The 19739-nt window shown below is 38.8% G+C and overlaps 1 protein-coding gene and 1 pseudogene across 4 annotated transcripts; one reads left to right on the top strand and one right to left on the bottom strand.

Moving 5' to 3' along the window:
- Nucleotides 1-830: 830 nt before the first annotated feature.
- Nucleotides 831-6457, top strand: LOC137711428 (Aldolase-type TIM barrel family protein). 4 transcript variants are annotated; one of them, XR_011065056.2, is made up of 10 exons: nucleotides 831-1023; nucleotides 1141-1246; nucleotides 1411-1549; nucleotides 2850-2958; nucleotides 3053-3189; nucleotides 4392-4528; nucleotides 5198-5304; nucleotides 5741-5868; nucleotides 5995-6121; nucleotides 6273-6457. XR_011065056.2 is itself a non-coding variant. In XM_068450669.2 (9 exons), the coding sequence occupies exons 1-9, from the start codon at nucleotides 979-981 to the stop codon at nucleotides 6035-6037; spliced, it is 942 nt and encodes a 313-aa protein (XP_068306770.2). In that variant the 5' UTR covers nucleotides 831-978; the 3' UTR covers nucleotides 6038-6262. The 4 variants fall into 4 exon arrangements, 3 of the variants coding, with proteins under 3 accessions (XP_068306770.2, XP_068306771.2, XP_068306769.2); XM_068450669.2 differs by lacking the exon at nucleotides 6273-6457 and having other exon boundaries at nucleotides 1420-1549; nucleotides 5995-6262; XM_068450670.2 differs by lacking the exon at nucleotides 6273-6457 and having other exon boundaries at nucleotides 3125-3189; nucleotides 5995-6262.
- A 2598-nt stretch (nucleotides 6458-9055) lies between these two features.
- Nucleotides 9056-17844, bottom strand: LOC137711721 (elongation factor 1-delta 2 pseudogene; annotated as a pseudogene).
- Between the last annotated feature and the right edge of the window lie 1895 nt (nucleotides 17845-19739).

The following is a 19739-nucleotide window of genomic DNA, read 5'->3' as shown; positions in this document are numbered from 1 at the left end:
TGTAGGATCGAGAGTTATTGTGGCGATGCTGAAAATTTCTAGGGTTAGAAAAATTCTGATCTATGCCACGTCCTTGTGAAGAATTGAAATTGAAGCTTTGTTGAACATAATACGCCTGAGAATTGGAGTCGCCGAGTGGTGTAGGAAGAATGCCGACAGAGGAATTGTAAGCTTAAAATGGTGTTGATGGAGAAACCTTCTTGTGATTTGCCAATTGAATCTCCTTGCTGAGCAGCAAGCCGTGTAACTTATCAATAGTGGTTGAACCACGACGAAACTGAAGAGTATCAACAAAAGCATCATATTCAGGCGGTAATCCTTGAAGAATAACAGAGATGAGTTCCGAATCATCAATCGGAGCACCAGCAGTCGTAAAAGCATCAACGATTTCTTCAATTTGTTGAAGATAAGTAGTCGCAGTGGAATCGCCTTTAGCAATTGTTCGAAGGCGAGAACAAAGTTCATGAATGTGTGATTGAGATGCCGTCGCAAAGCGATACTCCAATTTTTCCCATAGATCACAAGCAGAGGTAACACCAACAGTGTAAGGGATCGGAGAATCCGATAGTGTGGAATTGATCCAGATCAGAATGTGGCAGCCACGTCAGCTCTTAACAGATCAATGGATGAAAAATGTAACAAATGTATTTTATTGAAATAAAATAGTACTTGAGATATGAAAGTGAAATGTTTTGAAGACGTTGTATGAGATTACAATAGACTCCAAACATGAGATGATAAAGTGTAATTTACCCATAATATTTTGGACAATAAGAAATAATGAAATATATATATATATATATATATATATATATATAAAGAATAATTTTAGAAAATGAATAATTCGGGGGAAGATTGTGTGTTAAATGGCGCACTTATCAAATTTGGTCCTCCGGATTCTCCTGCAAAGAGGAGCAGGGTCTCCTCTCCTGGTCAAGGCCATCCAGACCATCCACTCATCCGACGGGGCCGACGAAGATGGAGTACCGCAACAAACTTGTCCTCGCTCCCATGGTTCGCGTCGTCAGTACTTCTAAACCCTAAACCCTTTTTCCTTTTCTATTTTTTGCTTGAATTTCAGTGAAAAATTAACCTTCTAATTCATGTTATTTACGTACAAATTTCTTCAAAATTGGCTAGGGGACTTTGCCGTTTCGATTACTAGCTGCTGAATATGGAGCTGATATAACCTACGGTGAAGAAATTATAGACCATAAACTTGTCAAATGCGACCGCAGATTCAATGGTATGATAACCTTTTTCATTTTTCTCACTTGTTCACAAATTACTATATATATATATATATATATATATATTTGTTTCCTGAAGATTTATGGAGCAAAGAATTTGACCCATTTTGGTTGTGGGGTGCTTAATTTTGGGAATTTTTGTGTAATGTTTGTTGCTTAGAGAAATTAGGATCCGTTGATTTTGTGGAGAGAGGTACTGGAAGTGTTGTTTTCAGGACATGCGATGCGGAAAAGAATCGAGTGGTGTTTCAGATTGGTACTTCCAACGCCGTAAGGGCTCTCAAAGCTGCTGAGATCGTGTGAGTTGATTGTTGCATTGCGTCATTCTCTTTTTCTTTCGAAGTTCGTATTTTTATGTGTTTATCGTAAAAATGTAATTAGGTACTAGTAGACAGAGTTATTATGTTGGAACTTTAACTTGAAAGTCTGTCGTCTTTTGGTTGTGGAACTTAGATCAATGGCCTTGTGATCAATATGGTATCAATCTAAGTTATTAGGATCACGCGATCGGTATGGGAAGTGACTGTATGCACCTGTGCTCTCCATACACTCAGTGTTGACTTGATTGGTTTGCTATTTGAGTTTGGGGTTCATATTGAATCACTTATTACTTGTGTAGACAGTGCAAAGTTTAGAAGTAGATCAGGATGTAGTTGCATGAATACATGGATTTCAGCATACAAGCCTATAAATCAACAAGTTAAAGCATTTAGTAATCGAGTAGCTGTATTTGCACAACTTTTGCTTAAGTTATTATACGTTAACATGCTTTCTTAAAAAGGAAGAAAAATGCTATAACTATATCATGTTTCTAAGTTATATGTTTCGATTTTGACCTTTCATTTATTGATTCTTCCACATATTTTGTTGTATGTTGGACATGGTAGTATTAAGGAAATTTATGAAAGTGATACATTAATGAGAATTGTGTATGCATTTGAAAGAAAAAGTGATATTCCTTTGTTTTAAAATATTGTGTTTGTTCACCTAGAAAACAGATTGTCATTTTGATGGTAAAGATATGGAAATGGTCTAAATCTGTACAGGTGGAGAGGAAACTTCACCCACATTTTATTTTTCCTTATTCTACCTTATTTAGTAAATGCGGGTGCCAAAAAGTACTAAATGTGTGAATGAGTAGTCAATGCAAGCGTTATTAGGGTTGTTTTCTGTTAGCTTGAGCCTGGTTTATTTGTCATACTCATGCATGCATGTGACTAAATGGGAGAATGTATATAACCGTGGTAGGTCTACCAAGATTTGTCATAAATAAGGTTGTTTTTAATGGTAATCCTCCAAAGATTTGGATAGAATTGGATCAACCTTGGATCTAGTTTCTTTGAAAGTATCAGGTTTGAGCAGACAATTGGTTTTCAAAATGTGACTATATCTTTGTTTGGGTTTCATTCATATAGCAGTGGTCTGGTATCTTCTCTTCCCACAGGAACCTGTTGCGTATCTGTTTCTTCTCATGTCCAATCTGATTCTTCATACTCATTTTGGACAAAACACCCATATGTGTGATATGGGTCTGTGTCCATCTCAATGTAATGCTTGTCTCAACTGTGGCTAGTATACTTATGGACCTTTTTCTTTTAGGTGTAAAGATGTCGCAGCAGTGGATATAAACATGGGTTGTCCAAAGTCATTTTCTGTGAGTGGAGGAATGGGTGCTGCACTGTTGACCAAACCAGATCTTATTCATGATGTAAATAATCTTATCCACTTAAGATTCTTTTTCTTACCATCTGCAGAGTGCTTGCAGTTAATTTCTAACTTCCTCTTTTCCTTTCTAAGTTCAGATTTTGACTACATTATTGCGAAACCTAAGTATACCGGTAACTTGTAAGATTCGACTACTAAAATCATCTCAGGATACTGTTGAATTGGCTAGGAGAATTGAAAAAACTGGAGTTACTGCTCTTGCTGTCCATGGAAGGTAATCTCTCATATACCCTGTTGGTAAAGTTTGGCTCTTTGTCTAGTACATTTCTACATTATCATTTTAATTACGCCCTTGCCCAACTGTATGGTTATGGATGGAATCTATATAAATGCATGAAATTGCACTCTGATTAACTATCTCTTCTGTTATGATTTCCCTGCCTTATTATCTCCTAACCGTAACATGCAAGCCATAGTTGAACTGTAATAGAACCATATTTAAGCTCACCATATCAACAACATTGGAAACCAACAAACAAGCCATCCTTACCCGCGGTTACTGTTCGTTTCGGGTCCTGGATAAATATATAAATAAAATTCCTTTAGATCTCAAGATTTACATCTGCTTTGCTGTCCTACGTAGAGGTTGTCATTCTAACATGTTAGTATGTAAGTGATTAGATCTTGAGTTGTAACAGCTTAATAAAATTGGGCCCAACAAAGAAAAGGAAAAATGCTTAGTGAAAAGAACAGGAAAAGGCGGATAACATTTGCGCGTATTTGAGGAAGAAGAAATTTCATGGTAGTTTTTGTTGGGGGTCCATCATTAGGAGACTAACACCATTCTAGTCCTGTGCTTTTAGCTTTGAGTCTTTTGACAACATTTGGTTCCGGGATTGTGGGAGAAGGATGCGAAGTTCAGGATGAGACATTGCTAACATAAGTGAGGAGAAATTTTTGGAGTAGGTGAGGAAGTGAAAGTATCAACTGTGGAGTTTGTGAGAGTGAAGTAAAATGAGAACACCTAGGGCCTACGTTTTGAACTGAACACTTATGACCGAACATTTATGGCCTACCCTAATTCTACTTTTTGACAACCATAAATTTCAAGTGGGTCATGAAAAACAAGTGTATTAGCAGAGGGGATGATATACGTAGCAACAGAGGGAAATAAAAACAAGCTTCAAAGTTGGATATAACAAATGTTAAACAAAATAGAAAGGCATGTCTATGTACACTATGGCTTTGCATGTCACATTATAAAGAATGGAAAAATTAGACTGCGTGATGATAATAGGGTTTTCCTGTCATATTGAGTCACCAAAAATAAAAGGAAATAAGAAATATTTCCATTCCATAACATTATTTAATGCAGGAGGGTTTGTTGCCAGCTTCTATAAAAGTAAAATAACATCAATATTCTTGTCTCAATTGCATGATTCTTGGTCTAACGTGTTTCTGTTCAATAAAATGCAGAAAAGTTGAGGATAGGCCGCGGGATCCAGCTAAGTGGAGCGAAATTGCTGATGTTGTAGCATCCTTATCCATTCCAGTTATAGCAAATGGCGATGTTTTGGAGTATGAAGATTTTCAGCGTATCAAAGTTGCTACAGGTAGCAATAAGACTATTCAAGTAATCTTAAGATATTAGAATTTCTTTAGGACCATATCATATTTCATGTTGGGGAGACAAAATCTTACCTCTGTTATTTCCTTTCTTGCACCACAATACTTATATCCTGGTCCTAAAGAAATACCCGAGCTGAGATTTTAGATCAAGTAGCCTTCATGTTATTTATACTAGCTGGGTTTATATCATTTGTGTCAGGGTTTAATCTATACGATTTGTTATCACATGAGTATCTTAGAAGCCTGCAACATATGTGACCATGCACTTTATGTATTTTTTTTGTCATTAAAATGGTAAAAATGGCACTAATTTCTGTAAAATGGTAAAATCTAGAAAGGCTCAATTCGGATACAAAGGTGTAATAGATGGGTTTGGATTTTGACAGTAAGCTTGACGTGAGTTAGAATACCCTAAAAATACTATATGCAATTTATTTGAGATACCTAGGTTCAGTTGAATTAATCCGTATATTTCTTCTGTCTTCCTATGCAAATTTTATGCAGTGTTAAGATTATACTAGTGTAATTTGAATAAGCCTTAACCAAAAATTTAGATTTGAAATCTCACATCCCTAACGGAACTAAAGATTAGGAGCGCGTATGTGCTGTGTATTCTTGAATACGATTATTGATGGTGCACACAATTGCTAAAGGTACTTCAACTGTGATGGTTGCAAGAGGAGCACTTTGGAATGCTTCAATTTTCTGTCCAAAAGGTAAATTACCATGGGAAGACGTGAAGAGGGAATATGTTAGGAAGGTAAGTGTCTCCTAGTGCTGTGTTTTATTAGTTGTGCATGATGGAATTAGCTAGTGGTCATTTTCCCTAGTTAACGGATTTCTTTGTGGAAGTACACAAAGGACAGAAAGAAATAAGAGAGTTCTTGAAGACTATGAGCTTGGGATGAAATTCAGTTCTGGGAAGCCCTTTGGGCTTCTGTTTCTAACTTTCTATAGAGTTTAGACTAATTCCTTTCTGTAGCATTTGGCGGGATTGGGTCTCCTTGGTGGTGTAATCTTTTATTATTGTTTCTGGCTCAAGAGAGTTCTGTTGTCCTTTGCCTTCATGTTTGGTCGTCTTCTTGACCACCTTTTTTCGTTTTCTTTTCTTGCTCCCTTTGGTGCAATCAAAGTGTTTCATGTTATGATTGACTGGAGCTAGGCATGCTGACGTGTTCTTGAACTTCTGACCGCAGAGCATCTTGTGGGATAATGACATTAAAAGCACAAAGCACACACTGAGGGAAATGATAACGCATCATTCGTCCCTTGAACTTGCAGAAGGAAAGGCTGTGATTAAATCAGAATCCTTGATAGATCTTGCGTAAGTGTCATTTTAATTGGTCAAAAGAGTGTGTCAATTATGTGCGTAGGAGTTAAGGTCTTTGGTACCGATTTTGCTGCTAATTTCCTAATTGTACAATTTCTTCCTGTTTTTTGTTATTCCCAGGCGGCTTTATGGAGCGGAGAATTATGAGGTTGTTCAGAACTGATTCTTTGTTATTGAAGAGTAGATAAATATTGACGGTCCTTTCCTTTTTACGCCGGTGTTTGTCCTTGGCCTTCAGGACCACCAAGTGAGTTAATGATTTTCAGTTATACATTTCATACATCCACTCTGTTAAGTAGACACCAAGAATATGTATGACCACATGTTGGGGCTGCTATTACTAACTGACTGGTTGGATGACGAATTCAATTGGATTGTTTTTTCTTTTTGGTTGGAAGTCGATGGAAGATGTGGCATCACTGGAGTTCCTGTTGATCACATATTCAAATGATCCATCCAATGTTCTCAAACACGCTAAGCACCAATCGGGCAGTGGGCTAGAGCCCAGCGCCTAGACGGTTGGCAGGGCTTAGACGGGGGCATAGGTGAATTTAAGTAAATTTATTAATATCGTATAAATAAATGTCTATTTATACTTAAAAAGATACATAATTGTATTGGATATATAAATTGCAAAATAAATTGACATATAGATTACATAGTATTAGAACATATTGAAAATATGAAGAACAAGTATATAATGAGTGTTATCCAAGTATTAAACAAGTCTTTTACATTTTATTGAAATAAATAAAATACAAAATGAAAGTTATCGATTTTCTGTTTAAGTGAAAATCGCGACCTAGACGAGCGTTTAGGTGGGCCACTTGAGCCAATCTAGACGTTCTTTCTTAATTTTAAAATGCCTAGAAAATAAATGGGGCGTTAACACTTAGATGAGAATTTTTAGAACAGTAGAGCCATACATCCACAACTTGATTGATTCGACTCCCACTCCTTTAAAAAATTCAAAATAAAGCTCACCCATATCAAAATAAAGTCAGGTTCTGTAATTGGGAGGGATTCAAAATCGCTCGGTATTATAACATGAGTGGATTGGTTATACTCCGTGTTTATCTGCCACAGGAAAAAAAGTGATCCAAATGAAAGAAAATCAATCAAACCCCTTCAAAACTAAAGTGAGTAAATTGCACAGTGAGGCTTTCTTCTGGTTCTAAATGAGATATTGAGGTCATTTATAGTTACAACTTGAGCATTTTCTATGGTATTCTATATACGCTGGATGTCATAGCATACTTCAGATGTTTTTAACCGTTTAAAATTTAAGGCTTAAAAAAAGCTTGGAGTACTCCAAATCATCATAAATTTTTGGATAAATTATACTTTCATACCTTAGGTTTGGGATCTATTTCAATTTCTTACAACATCTTCAAAACATTTCGCTTTCATACCTTAAGTACTATTTTATTTCAAAATAATACATACGTTACATTTTTCATCTATTGATCTGTTAAATGCTGACATGGTTACCACATATATGCCACGTGGCTGACAATGGCAAATAAAATAATTTTTTATTAAAAAAAAAAAAAAAAGAGAAAAAAAAAACCAAACCCATAACCCATCTTCCCCCCGACCCACCCTCCCTCACCCACCCACGTTCCCACCAACCCTCTTCCCACCGTGATGGAAAGTGCTCCTGCATCATACCTCTTGGTCTTGGGTTTGAGAGTGTGTCATGGTCTTGGGTTCGAAGGTTTGTGTGCTTTTGCTGCTCTACTGTTGCCCTTGAATGTGATTAACCAACCCACCTTCCCCTTCCTAATACCCACCCCGCCACTAAGCCTTTTCACCTTCCCAAAACCCCTAAAATTCCCTGCCTTTCTTCTCTCCTTTGCACCCACTCTTCGCCCCTAACTTCCATCGATCCTCGGTCGCTATATGAAATTGAATTTCTCGAGCAGCGGATCGGCCTGTGCGTGCACCAAGGTGTCATCCAGTTCGAGAAACACGGTCATCTTCTCTGGAGAGACCAGCGGCGTAAACGATGGCTCGAACAAGAGCTTGCGCCATATCTGGTTTTTCAATCCGGGTTTGCATTTTGAGCGGCAACCATGGAGAGAGAATGGAGGGAGGGTTGGGTAGGCGGGAGGGATGGAATTTTGGGGAAGGGGAATGGGCTAGGTTTTGGGGATGGGGAATAGGCTTGGTGGCGGGGGTGGGGTGGCATGGGGTATTTGGGTTGCAGGGTAGGGGAAGGGCTTGGGGAAGATGGGTTTTTTTTATTTTTTTTTATTTATTTTTTTTTTTATAATAGGGTAAATTATTATAATATTTTAAAAGTATATAAAAAAAATATTTGCTACGTGAGACAAATTTGGCAGTCATGTCAGCACAAATGTGGATTCTATATTTGCCACTCATCACTTAACAGTTTACTTAACGGATTTTCTAATGGATGTATGAGGATGTATGAAATTGAAATAAAATGATAGTAAGTGTATGAAATTGAAATATTTTAAAGATGCTGTAAGGAATTGAAATCGATCCCAAATCTGAAAAGGTAAAATGTAATTTATCCTAAATTTTTTGCTCAACAAATACGAAAAAAGATATAAAAGTGGCACTAATCAGCCTGTTCTTCTTGAGAATAAAGAAACAGCAAGCCACGTGGCAAAAACTTTGGTTGCTTTTTCAGAACCACCGACAGATCACGACCGTCGAATGGCTTACAACAATTTGGAAAATCGAGACAATCAAGAAGCAAGGGAAGATTGTACAGAACAATTTGGTTCTATCGCATCACCACTGAGAATGAAATCTTCCAATGCCACCACCACATTATCTGACGCCAATAGCGTTGATAGAACCAAAGTTAGTGTGTTTTTTTCCTTTTTTTTATTTTTATTTTTTAATATATATATATACAGTAGTGTTGGACTCCCTTGCATATCAAGGAAGTTTTTCCTTCTTCCTCAAAACCCTACTTATGCTCAAACCTTTCGATCTAATCAAGCTTTACGTTCGAAAATTTTACGCTTTGTTTCTACAGTGCGATTAATTAAGTCGATTTTCAATTATTGCTTGTCGACAAGAACAAGAACTTGCTCCTTTCATGCATATTAAAAGGAAACGGTAAGCATATAAAACCGAGTAAATATTTTGATCAAAACCAAAGATAATATGTCTCAAATCTTGCAGCAAGAACAAACAAGACACAAAATATCCTAGCAACATAAACCCTAATTCAATCTAATTCAATCCTAGCATATATTTATCGTCTCTCGCCATAGATCTGCAATCTCCAATCATATTTTGTTGAAGGCGACGATATCATAGCTCTGCACATACTCATTAATTGGTTCAACAATAAGCTGTTCCTCAATAAGAGTGTCGACAAAGACCAGGTCAACAATTGTAAGCATTATTTGCAACTTCTTTATCCCATACCCAACATCTACAAGTTTGGATGCTCCCCAATGCAACCCTTCCATGTTGACACTTCTTACAGCCTCCTAATAGGATATACTAAGAAAGGTTATCCAAATTAATAGGTATGTGTATATTATGTTAGCTCATGGAACCCTTATTAGATGCTTGACACTTGTCATTAGATTGGATGGTTAGTTGGGTGGTTATTGATTGTAGAAACTTAGCCTACAAGTCTGAAATGGATATATATAGCAAACTAAATGTGCAAGGCAGGTCATGATGAGAAAAGTATATTGTTGAGTAATAATACTTACAAAATTTATGTGCCACGCGTTGAAGGTTAGAACAAGGTTCTTATTATTGGTATCAGCCAATTGTAAGATCCCACGTTTCCCTTGCGTATGCCGAGATGAACCACTTATGCCACAAAGATGGATGCTTGCGTCACTGCCCTTGAAGCTTCGAACTCCAGAATCGAAGAATCGGTCCAAAATATCGCAGTCCAAATGTCCAAATTCATGGAGTCAATGGATACTCGTCTCTTGTTGGTCGAATCTCATTCTGCTACCATGGAAGAACAAGGCCGCGACCGTGTGGGTCCGTTGGAATTAGGGGGCAATCCCATTTATTCAAACGAAACCTTCAGCGATCAGAATCTTGATCCCAATTTTCAATTCCAACGTCAAGATCCCCGATTTCACCATCAAAATTCTTGATTTCAGTTTCGCCAACCGCCGATCAAGCTTGAATTTCCAAGATTTGTTGACGGTGACGATCATTTAGCTTCGGTGTACAAAGCGAAACATTTTTTTTACTATTTCTCAGTCGTCGACGCTCGCAAGGTTTAATTGGCATCCTTTCATCTTGATCGTGAAGCCCTTCAATGGTTTCAGTGGTGGAATTGCCTCAAGATTTTTCCCCATTGGTCTAATTTTGTTATGATTTTCTGTGGAGAGTTCGGCCCTTCGAAGTTTGAGGATTTTTCGAAAGCTTTGGTTCAATTGAAGCAAACTGGGTTGGTTAGGGATTACATCACAGAGTTCAGACGTTTGGCCAATCGGACCCATAAGATTGCTCCAATGTGCTTAAAAGTTTTTTCATCAGGGGATTGAAGCCGGAGCTCTGTCACAATGTGAAGCTTATGTGGCCACTGGATGTTTATGAGGCTCAGGCTATTGCCTTACAAATCGATGCCAAACTTGCTGATTCTAAGATCATTCTCGAAAGCCCCAATTATTTCTTGGCATAATTCAGATGGCAATAAGGCTACACCAACCTATACAGATCCAGATACTCCCAATTCTTTTGTTAATTTTCCTAAGCAGAGCAATGTTAAGAAGATGACATTTGAGGAAATTAGGGAACGCTGGAAAAATGGTCTTTGTGATTATTGTCCTTTGAAATGGTTTAAATGACGTGTTTGCCAAAATCAGCAACTTTTACTACTTGATTTGTCTGATAGATCTGAAGAGGTTCTTGATGTTAATCATATGGTAGATGGGGATGATGAATTATCGAATGCTCATATTACTGCTTGTGCTATGTATGGTGTCTCTGCTTATGATAGTATTCCAACTATGAAGGTCCTAAGGTCTATTAAACATTGTCCTACAATGATTCTTTTTTACTCGGGCAACTCTCACAATTTCATTAACTTTGCTTTGGCCAAGAAGATGGGTTGGATGATAGATCCACTTAAGAAATTTGATGTCATAATTGCCAATGGGGGTACAATTGCCAGTATAGGGTGTTGTTCTCAGGTCAAAATTAATATTCAAGACTATGAATACATCTTAGATTTGTATGTTTTGCAGTTACAGGGTTGTGATGTTGTCTAAGGATCTCAATGGGTGAGAATTTTGGGACCCATTCTCTGGGAAATCAAGAAATTAAAGATGGAATTTACTTTGGGCCAACAACAATATTGTTTATATAGTTCTCCTCCTCCTGCACCAAGGTTAGTAATAGCTTGTCAAGTAGAATTGTCACACCTCGATCCCGACTTACGTCCAGGATTGACACGTGACGTCACCAAATACCCGTATGTCTAACATACCTCGCCCCTGGGATATGGCAAAGCATAACTCGAGAATCGAATTGCATAGTAATTTTTTGTATACTTTATGGCTGCATCTGACATTCTCGTTAAACTGCCTACGTACCCTCAATAGGGATCAAGCCATTTGTAGTTCACCATTCACTACACTTAAGTATTCATCACATAAACCACTATGTCCCAACATAATACCACAATTCACAACATATATCATATCAAAGAACCGACAAAGCACAATACCAATAATAACAATCATATCCATATCTTCTAAATTCATACTTTATGAAATCATAATCGAATCGTAAAAAATCCCAAAGAAGTCACTTAGACGTCCAACAGTTTTTCTAATTCGATTGACAAGATTCTCAAAACCATTGTTCACAAATATACTAAAACTAAGGCTAGAGTGACACAGTTAAGCCAAGTCTACTTCTCCAAAGAATGGGATTTCAAACCACTCAACAAAATCGATCAACATCGGGTTCCGGACCACTTAACTAAACAAAACAAAAATATAATCGCCTATCAAATGTACCAAGTACAACTAATCATCATCTCCCCTAGAATGCGTATGGTCCCCCATCATGGATATATCAAACATAACCTAGGCATAATCTCATCGTGCAGGCAGTGATCACCCATCGCGGATATATTAAGCATGATCACCCTTGAATACTTATGGTCCCCCATCGCGGATATACCAAGCATGATCACCCTTGAAATATGTATGGTCCCTCATCGCGAATATACCAAGCAGGACCATCTAAGTACCACTGCTACTTAGTGTAATCAGTTCAGCACACAATCTACCCTTACCTCAATCCCTATGATTTACAACGTAGGCACCTGCACTATCAACTTTTCATAACCACTAACTATCTTGTCATACAGGCATAAAAATGCTACATAATACTGCTAATAAAATTCTAGGTTCACATCATCATAAAATCAATCATACACATTATACCAAGCTTACAAATCAAACCACATCTCATAAATGTTGCCAAGCTACAGTTGAATCACAATCAATAAACATAGATCGATGGCTAAAAATAAAAATAACAATTCAATAGAAATCACATTTAATAAACATGTATAACTCAATATGGTGCCACTAGGACATAAATCGAGACGCACGTCAACCAAGAAAGACACGTCAACACAATGAGCCCACTAAGCTCCATGAGTTCTCAACAACACTCTAAGATAAACGATATGCTATAATAACTCGATCTAGTTCATTAAAAACTCAACTGTCGATCAAGATCGAGAGTAGGGTCCACAAACCTAGAATATAAACCGAAAGATCCGCCTATCAGATTTCTGATCCGTAACTTTCCAAAGTCCACATTATGCTTCTGGAATAACATACTAAAATTTCATCGAAATCCAACGGTCGGATCTCTGCCAATCGCTAAAATTACGTGGCTGCCAACGTTTAGCTTTACAAACTTAGGAAACCAATCCGGGAAGATCCATACTTGGATTCCCAATCTTTCAGTTCCTAATATCCTCAAATATTATGTTCTATAACTTATTTAAGTTTGGTGCCGATCCAACGATCGGATCGTCAATTCATATAATGTCAGAATGGCGGTCTCTGTCAAAACTATAATCATACGATGGGTTTTCGTCAATTGAACGTCACATATGGAACCATGGTATCCAAATTATTCTAGGAAGGACAGGTGGGGTCTCGGCCCACGCGCCGCCGCACGTGGCGGCTGACAGCCCCGACTCGCCGGAAAATTCAACTATTTCCAAAAATTACTAAATTTTACAGCCAAGTAGATCTCAGTGAGGGGAGGAATTTTCATACTTGGGCTGAAGTCCAATTCAGCCGGGAAACGGCTGAAATCACCCACGAACTGCTGGAACCCTAGAATTGGGTGTGCTTCAATTCGACCTCCATACTCGCTCAGATGCCACCACCACTACTTGGGCTTTGTTCTTAAGGTTGAGGTAATTGGCAAAGTTAACTTCACAATTTGCGGATCAAAACCGATGAAGCCTTCAGTGTCCCGTCGTAAAACGCCACAAATTGGCCCAATTTATGTCCAATCTTGATTGAACAATGAAGGAGAAGAAGTGTGGTGGTGATTTCAGGTGATGGTTGAGTGCAATTCACCTAAAAAATGCTAGGAACCACCAGAATCTAATCGGGTCCAACGGGTTGAGTGTATGGGTGTACGGGTCGACGGGATCCGGTGTTCCACACCTCTCTCCCTTCTCTTGTTTCTGATTGGCCTCCTTCCTTCCTCTTTGCTCCTCTGATTCGTCCCCCTGTTCCCTCCTTTTTCCGCAACTACCTTCCTTCCCCCTCATCTTCATGCTGCCATCTAGACAACGTCTAATTTGTTTTTTTGTTTTTTTTTTTATTTAAATTATTCTCTTCCCCAAATTACTAGGAACCCCTAAAAATATTAAATCCTATTTTAGTTAAGAGACTTCTAAATGTCTGTAACGTCTTTTTTCTCGGCCCGATTCACAAATGGCCTACACCTATTGCTCATGGTTTTGAAATCTATTCAAAAACATTAATCCTTGAAAGGTCAACAAATTTTAAAGATAAATTACAAAAATTCAAACCCGATAACTATTTGATTTAATTCCCAAAATTTACGGAATTAAAATTAACTAATAAAGATAATGTAAACATAAAATACGAATTTAAATTACGAGATACGTAATGAATAGTGAAATTTTGGGGACGGGATTTCACAAGAACGGCTGCTGAATCAAGGTTCTTTTGGTGTAGTCTTGTTTCTTATTGCTCCGAACATTGAAGTGACTGTAATGGGAGATTTATCTCACATTCAACAAGCTGAATTGGATGATTTATTGTCTCAGTTTGAATCAATCTTCCGTCACCCACCACTTTACCTTCATCAAGGTCTCATAACCATAAGATCACACTTATGGAAGGAAGTAAACCACCTAGTGCAAGACCTTATCGATACAATCCTATGCAAAAGTTTGAGATCGAGAAATGTGTTCAGGAGTTATTAGATTCTGGTTTTATCCAAGCCAGTAATAGTCTTTTTTCTTCCCCTGTTTTGATGGTTCGAAAGAGATATAATAGTTAGAGGATGTGTATGGACTATCGAGCTTTAAATTTGTTGACCATCCAGGATAAATATCCCATTCCATTAATTAACGAATTGTTGGGTACTCAATTCTTCTCCAAGTTGGATTTAAGGGCCAGTTATCATCAGATTCAAGTTCACCCTGCAAATATAGAAAAAAACAACATTCCGCACTCATAATGGACATTATGAGTTCCTTGTGATGCCGTTTGGACTCACAAATGCTCCAACAACCTTTCAAAGTTTAATGAATGAGCGTTTTCGACCCTTTTTGTGCCCCTTTGTTCTGGTGTTTTTTATTTTATGATATTTTGATTTACAGTTCTACTTGGGAAGAGCATCTGCTACATCTCACTACAATTTTTCAAGTCTTGCAGCAGCATAAGTTGTTTGTTTAGAAATCAAAATGTGATTTTGGTAAATCAAAATGTGATTTTGGTAAATCACATATCGAGCACTTGGGGCATGTGGTATCTCGAAAAGGAGTTGCAGCGGACCCTTCAAAACTCCAAGTTATTCAAGATTGGCCCTTACATGCTTCAATTAAAGGTTTGCGGGGATTTTTGGGTTTGACTGGGTATTACCGAAAGTTTATACCAGGATATGGAAGGATTTGTGGGCCATTAACTTCCTTGACTAAAAAGGATGCCTTCCACTGGAATTCTGAGGTTACGGCTTCTTTCAATAAGCTTAAAGAAGTGATGTTGTCCCTAGCAGTTCTAGCTCTTCCAGATTTTTTGAAGACATTTGTTATCGAGACAGATGCATCTAACATGGGCATTGGTGCTGTACTACAACAAGAAGGCAAACCTATAGCTTTTACAAGTAAAGCTCTTGGGCCTTGATCTCAAGCTATGTCAGCTTATGAAAGGGAAATGCTTGGAATCGTTCATGCTATTAAAAAATGGCAAAATTATCTTCAAGGCAACCATTTTATTATACGAACAGACCATCATAGTCCGAATTTTTTATTTATATATTTATTTTTTGGCAAAATAGGGCCCATACTCCATTCCAACAAAAATGGATTTCTAAACTTTTGGGATTCGATTACGAAATCCAGAAGAAGTAAGGCATTGAAAATCAGGCTGCTGATGCACTATCTTGATTGCATTCAGAGGCTCAATTATGTGTTATTTCCTATCCTTACATGGGTTGGTTAGACGACTTGCACCGACACTTGGAGCAGAAGCCTTGGATTATTTCTAAGCTCAAGGAGCCCTCTGTTTTGAATGGTGCTACTAATACATTTTCTTCTAACTACCATTATGATAATGGTTTTCTTAAGCATAGGGGCAGAATTGTGTTGAGTCCGACTACCAATTGGAGGGATAAGATATTTCATGAACATTATAGCACCTTGATGGCAGGACACTCCGATTTTCTAAAGACATATAAAAGTATCTCTCACTCTTTTTATTGGCTAGGCATGAAGGTTGATATTAGAAGAATGGTTGCTGAATGTCAAGTCTGTCAACAAAATAAATATGAAACATTGGCTTCTCCAGGTCTATTGAACCCATTGCCAATCCCTCAAACTATTTGGACAGACATTTCCATGGATTTTATTGTTGGGTTGCCACCTTGCAAAAGGAAGACTATTCTTTTTTTGGTTGTTGATCGGTTCTCTAAATATGCACATTTTGTGGCGCTCTCTCATCCCTACATAGCCCGTTCAGTTGCTCAGATTTTTGTAGATCACATTTTCAAGCTACATGGTATGCCTGCAACAATTGTTAGTGACCGAGACCCTGTGATCCTCAACGCTTTCTGGAAGGAATTCTTTGTATTACAAGGGTCTAAATTGTGTCTAAGCTCTGGGTATCATCCCCAATCTGATGGGTAAACCGAGGTAATCAACAGATGTCTAGAAATATACCTGCGCTGTTTTTGTAGCCTGCAACCAAAGAGTTGGCTCCAGTGGTTATCATGGGTTGAATGGAGTTACAATACCTCTTATCACTCTTCTTCAAGGCTCACACCATATGAAATTGTGTATGGCCAACTTCCTCCTGCGGTTCCAACGTATAAATCTGGCACCACCAAATTGGATATGGTCAATAAGTGTTTGCAAACTCGATCACAGATTTTATCTCAACTCAAGACCAATTTGGAAGCTGCTCAGGTGCGGATGAAGCAATAGTCTGATAAACATCGTACTGAACGCACTTTTGTAGTCGGTGATATGGTTTACCTCAGACTTGTTCCTTACCAGCACTAGTCTTTGGCTTGTCATCCATTTCACAAGCTACGACCGAAGTTTTATGGGCCTTTTGAGGTGTTGGAAAAGATTGGGACAGTAGCTTACAAAATCAAACTTCTAGTTCATTCTAAATTACATCCTGTTTTTAATGTGCCATGTTTGAAGAAGCAGTTGGGTGCGGGTATGGCCCCTACTACTATGCTCCCTGATGTCACTAATGAAGGTTTGTTACAATCAACTCCATTAGCCATTCTTCAGCATCGGGTGGTCACTAAGGCCAACTCTCAGATTCTTGAAGTTCCTGTTCATTGGAAAAATCATTCTAAGGACGATGCAACTTGGGAAGAATATGAAGATTTCAAGCATCGATTTCCTAGTTTTCAACCTTGAGGACAAGGTCTGTTTCTTTGGGTGGGGTAATGATAGGATACTAAGAAGGGTTATCCAAATTAATAGGTATGTGTATATTCTGTTAGCTCATGGAACCCTTATTAGATGCTTGACACTTGTCATTGGATTGGATGGTTAGTTGGGTGGTTATTGATTGTAGAAACTTAGCCTGCAAGTCTGAAATAGATATATATAGTATACTAAATGTGCAAGGCAGGTTATGATGAGAAAAGTATATTATTGAGTAATAATACAGACAGAGAGTTTATGTGCCATGCGTTGAAGGTTAGAACAAGGTTCTTATTACCTCCTCAAGAACTTTCATGTCAGTTTCATCATCCCATGGCTTCACGTCCAACAGAACTGATGACTTGCCAGACTCTTTCTTCTCTGTATATGCCTTGAAAGCCGCCACACATTCTTCAGCAACCTTCTTCTCCTCTTCGGTCTCTTCGCCAAAGAGATCAACATCGACGAACTCTTCGCCAAAGAGATCAACATCATCATCATCATCGTCAGCTGCCTTTGTTTCAGCTGCAGCCTACAGGAGGAGTATAAGTAGAAGCTGCGTCCCTGGTCTCAATAATGACACCATATCCTTCTCCAAAAACAGCAGAAAAAATAGCAGCGATGTGGTTGTACCACCTAGACACATTCACAAATTCCGAAGATGGTGGCTTAGAAAGACCTGCATGTACAGTGAGATCATCCTTGGAAGCCTGAGAGCCGGCGATGTAACTGCGATCAAGCAAGTAGCCGGTGATGTAACTGCAATCAAGCAAGTAGTCATCCAGTTTTTTCAGGCCAGCAGCCGAGTTAAGGCCAAATAATGTGACTGCCATTGCTCGGTTTTGGTTGGTTTTTCCTCAAGAGCGAAAGACTGCACAGAGAGAGAGAGAGAGAGAGAGTTAAATGTCCTCTCACAGGCCTTGATAAAACTCGAGAGAGTATGTTGTGGTGTGTTCTGGCATATGTGCAGGGTATCTGTTTATATAGAGGTTTGCACACCCTCCTCTACCAAGGATTCCTAGGCAGACCCTAATTCAATATCCTTTAATAAGTAGAAATTCCTAAACCCATATGCACCAGGATAAACCTTTTTTGGACTTTTAACGTAGTTGAAAATCCACGTCGAGAATGGGACGACAAAGAAAAAGTTGGAATATTTCCAACAAGAGCCTTTTTTGGTGAAACGTGAAATAATAATAAAGTCCCTCGTCGGACACTTTTGGGAGAGGGAACTCTTCGCTGCTTAAGATTCCTGCGGTGAACTTCTCGACGAATCTGTTCGCTGCAAAAGGATCCTTAGCAAATATTCCAATTTGTTTCATTTTGTGTTTTAACGCTTTCACCCTTCAAATATATATCACTTGCTCATTTGCTCAACATTGATGCGCAGCATGAGTACATATTTATCCCCGCCAAGTATCGGGGATTTCCTTTAGTTATGATAGATCAATGCCCTCATATTATTTCCCGTCACAAGCCATGAATGCATTACATAAATCAAACTGGAGGTTCAAGTAAGTGGTAGAGCATTAGTGACAGGAATCAAATCCATGAAGCATATAACTTGTAACCATTAATTAGTGACCTTATCGATTACATGTTTGTTTGGGCCCAAAATATTTTGGTTAGGCTGAGCAGTCAGATGTGCTCGGCCCAAGGTAATAACAGATGCTATGGGCCGAATAATAAAACCCGGGCCAGCTGGCAGGGTCAGCCGAATCCTATCTCAAGAGGTCCAGATAAGTAGGAAGGATTGAGGAAATCCTGGTGCGACCAGGATTCTCGACCAGCAAGAAATAAAGCCTCAAAAGGAGGAAGATTCAGAATCCCAGTGGGAGTAGGTTTGTTCGAACCAGAATCGAAATGGGACAAGGACTCCCAATCCAAATCAGATGAGGTTTCAAGGAATGGGGTACTATAAATACACGAGATCATGCAACATTCAAGGACCTCCAAAATCAGCATACAATTGCCCTGCGCAAAACCTCTCAACATCTTGAGATTTTTTCCTTTTCTTTTTCTGCCGACACACCTTCAGTTTGGATAAACAGCACTGTGGAAGCGCCCAGCGAGCACCTTCAGTTTGGATAAACAGCACTGCTGCTGCAGAATCAGCCGACCGAGAAGCATCTTCAGTTTGGATAAACAACACTGCGTCGAGGTCGACCGATTATCTATCCAAGTCTCGGTCGAGAAAGGTTTTCGAACCTTTGTTGGCAGAGGTCACCTTACTAAGCTTTCTCGGCATAGTTAGGTGTTACGAATTACATTGCTCGGCGTACTGGTCGCCGAGTGGTTTTATGATTGGATACTCACAGGTGAGTTTCAGGGTTCGGCATTCCGACGGCCGAACTACGTTTACCATCAAGACATATATCACGTTCGAGTACCTGTGCCCATACACCTTGGTCTCGATTCGACGTGCTTATACTCTCACGAATATAATCACAGTGACCGAATCGGGCTCGGACGATTTGTGAACTCCGCAGAATTAGCAGCCTTGTCTTCAGGCTGTAGAACCCAGAGACCGAGAGTGTTCCTTCCTCGGTCGCAATCGCAAGTTAAAGAAGTCAGCAACGCGCTCAAAGCTACATCAACAAATTTTACTCCTCGGCCAGGCTCGGCCGACGAGTTGGCACGCCCCGCATTCGACCGAAGGACGTAGTTGGCTTATTAGTTACTCGGCCTGCGCGCCACGTAGGTTTTGTAATTTTTAGGGTCAACATTT

Source organism: Pyrus communis, chromosome 6, assembly GCF_041283825.1.
Source record: "Pyrus communis isolate YQ-2024b chromosome 6, ASM4128382v1, whole genome shotgun sequence".
Lineage (NCBI taxonomy): Eukaryota > Viridiplantae > Streptophyta > Magnoliopsida > Rosales > Rosaceae > Pyrus > Pyrus communis.
The sequence above is the reverse complement of the archived record's forward strand: the minus strand, read 5'-3'. Positions and strand labels throughout refer to the sequence as shown.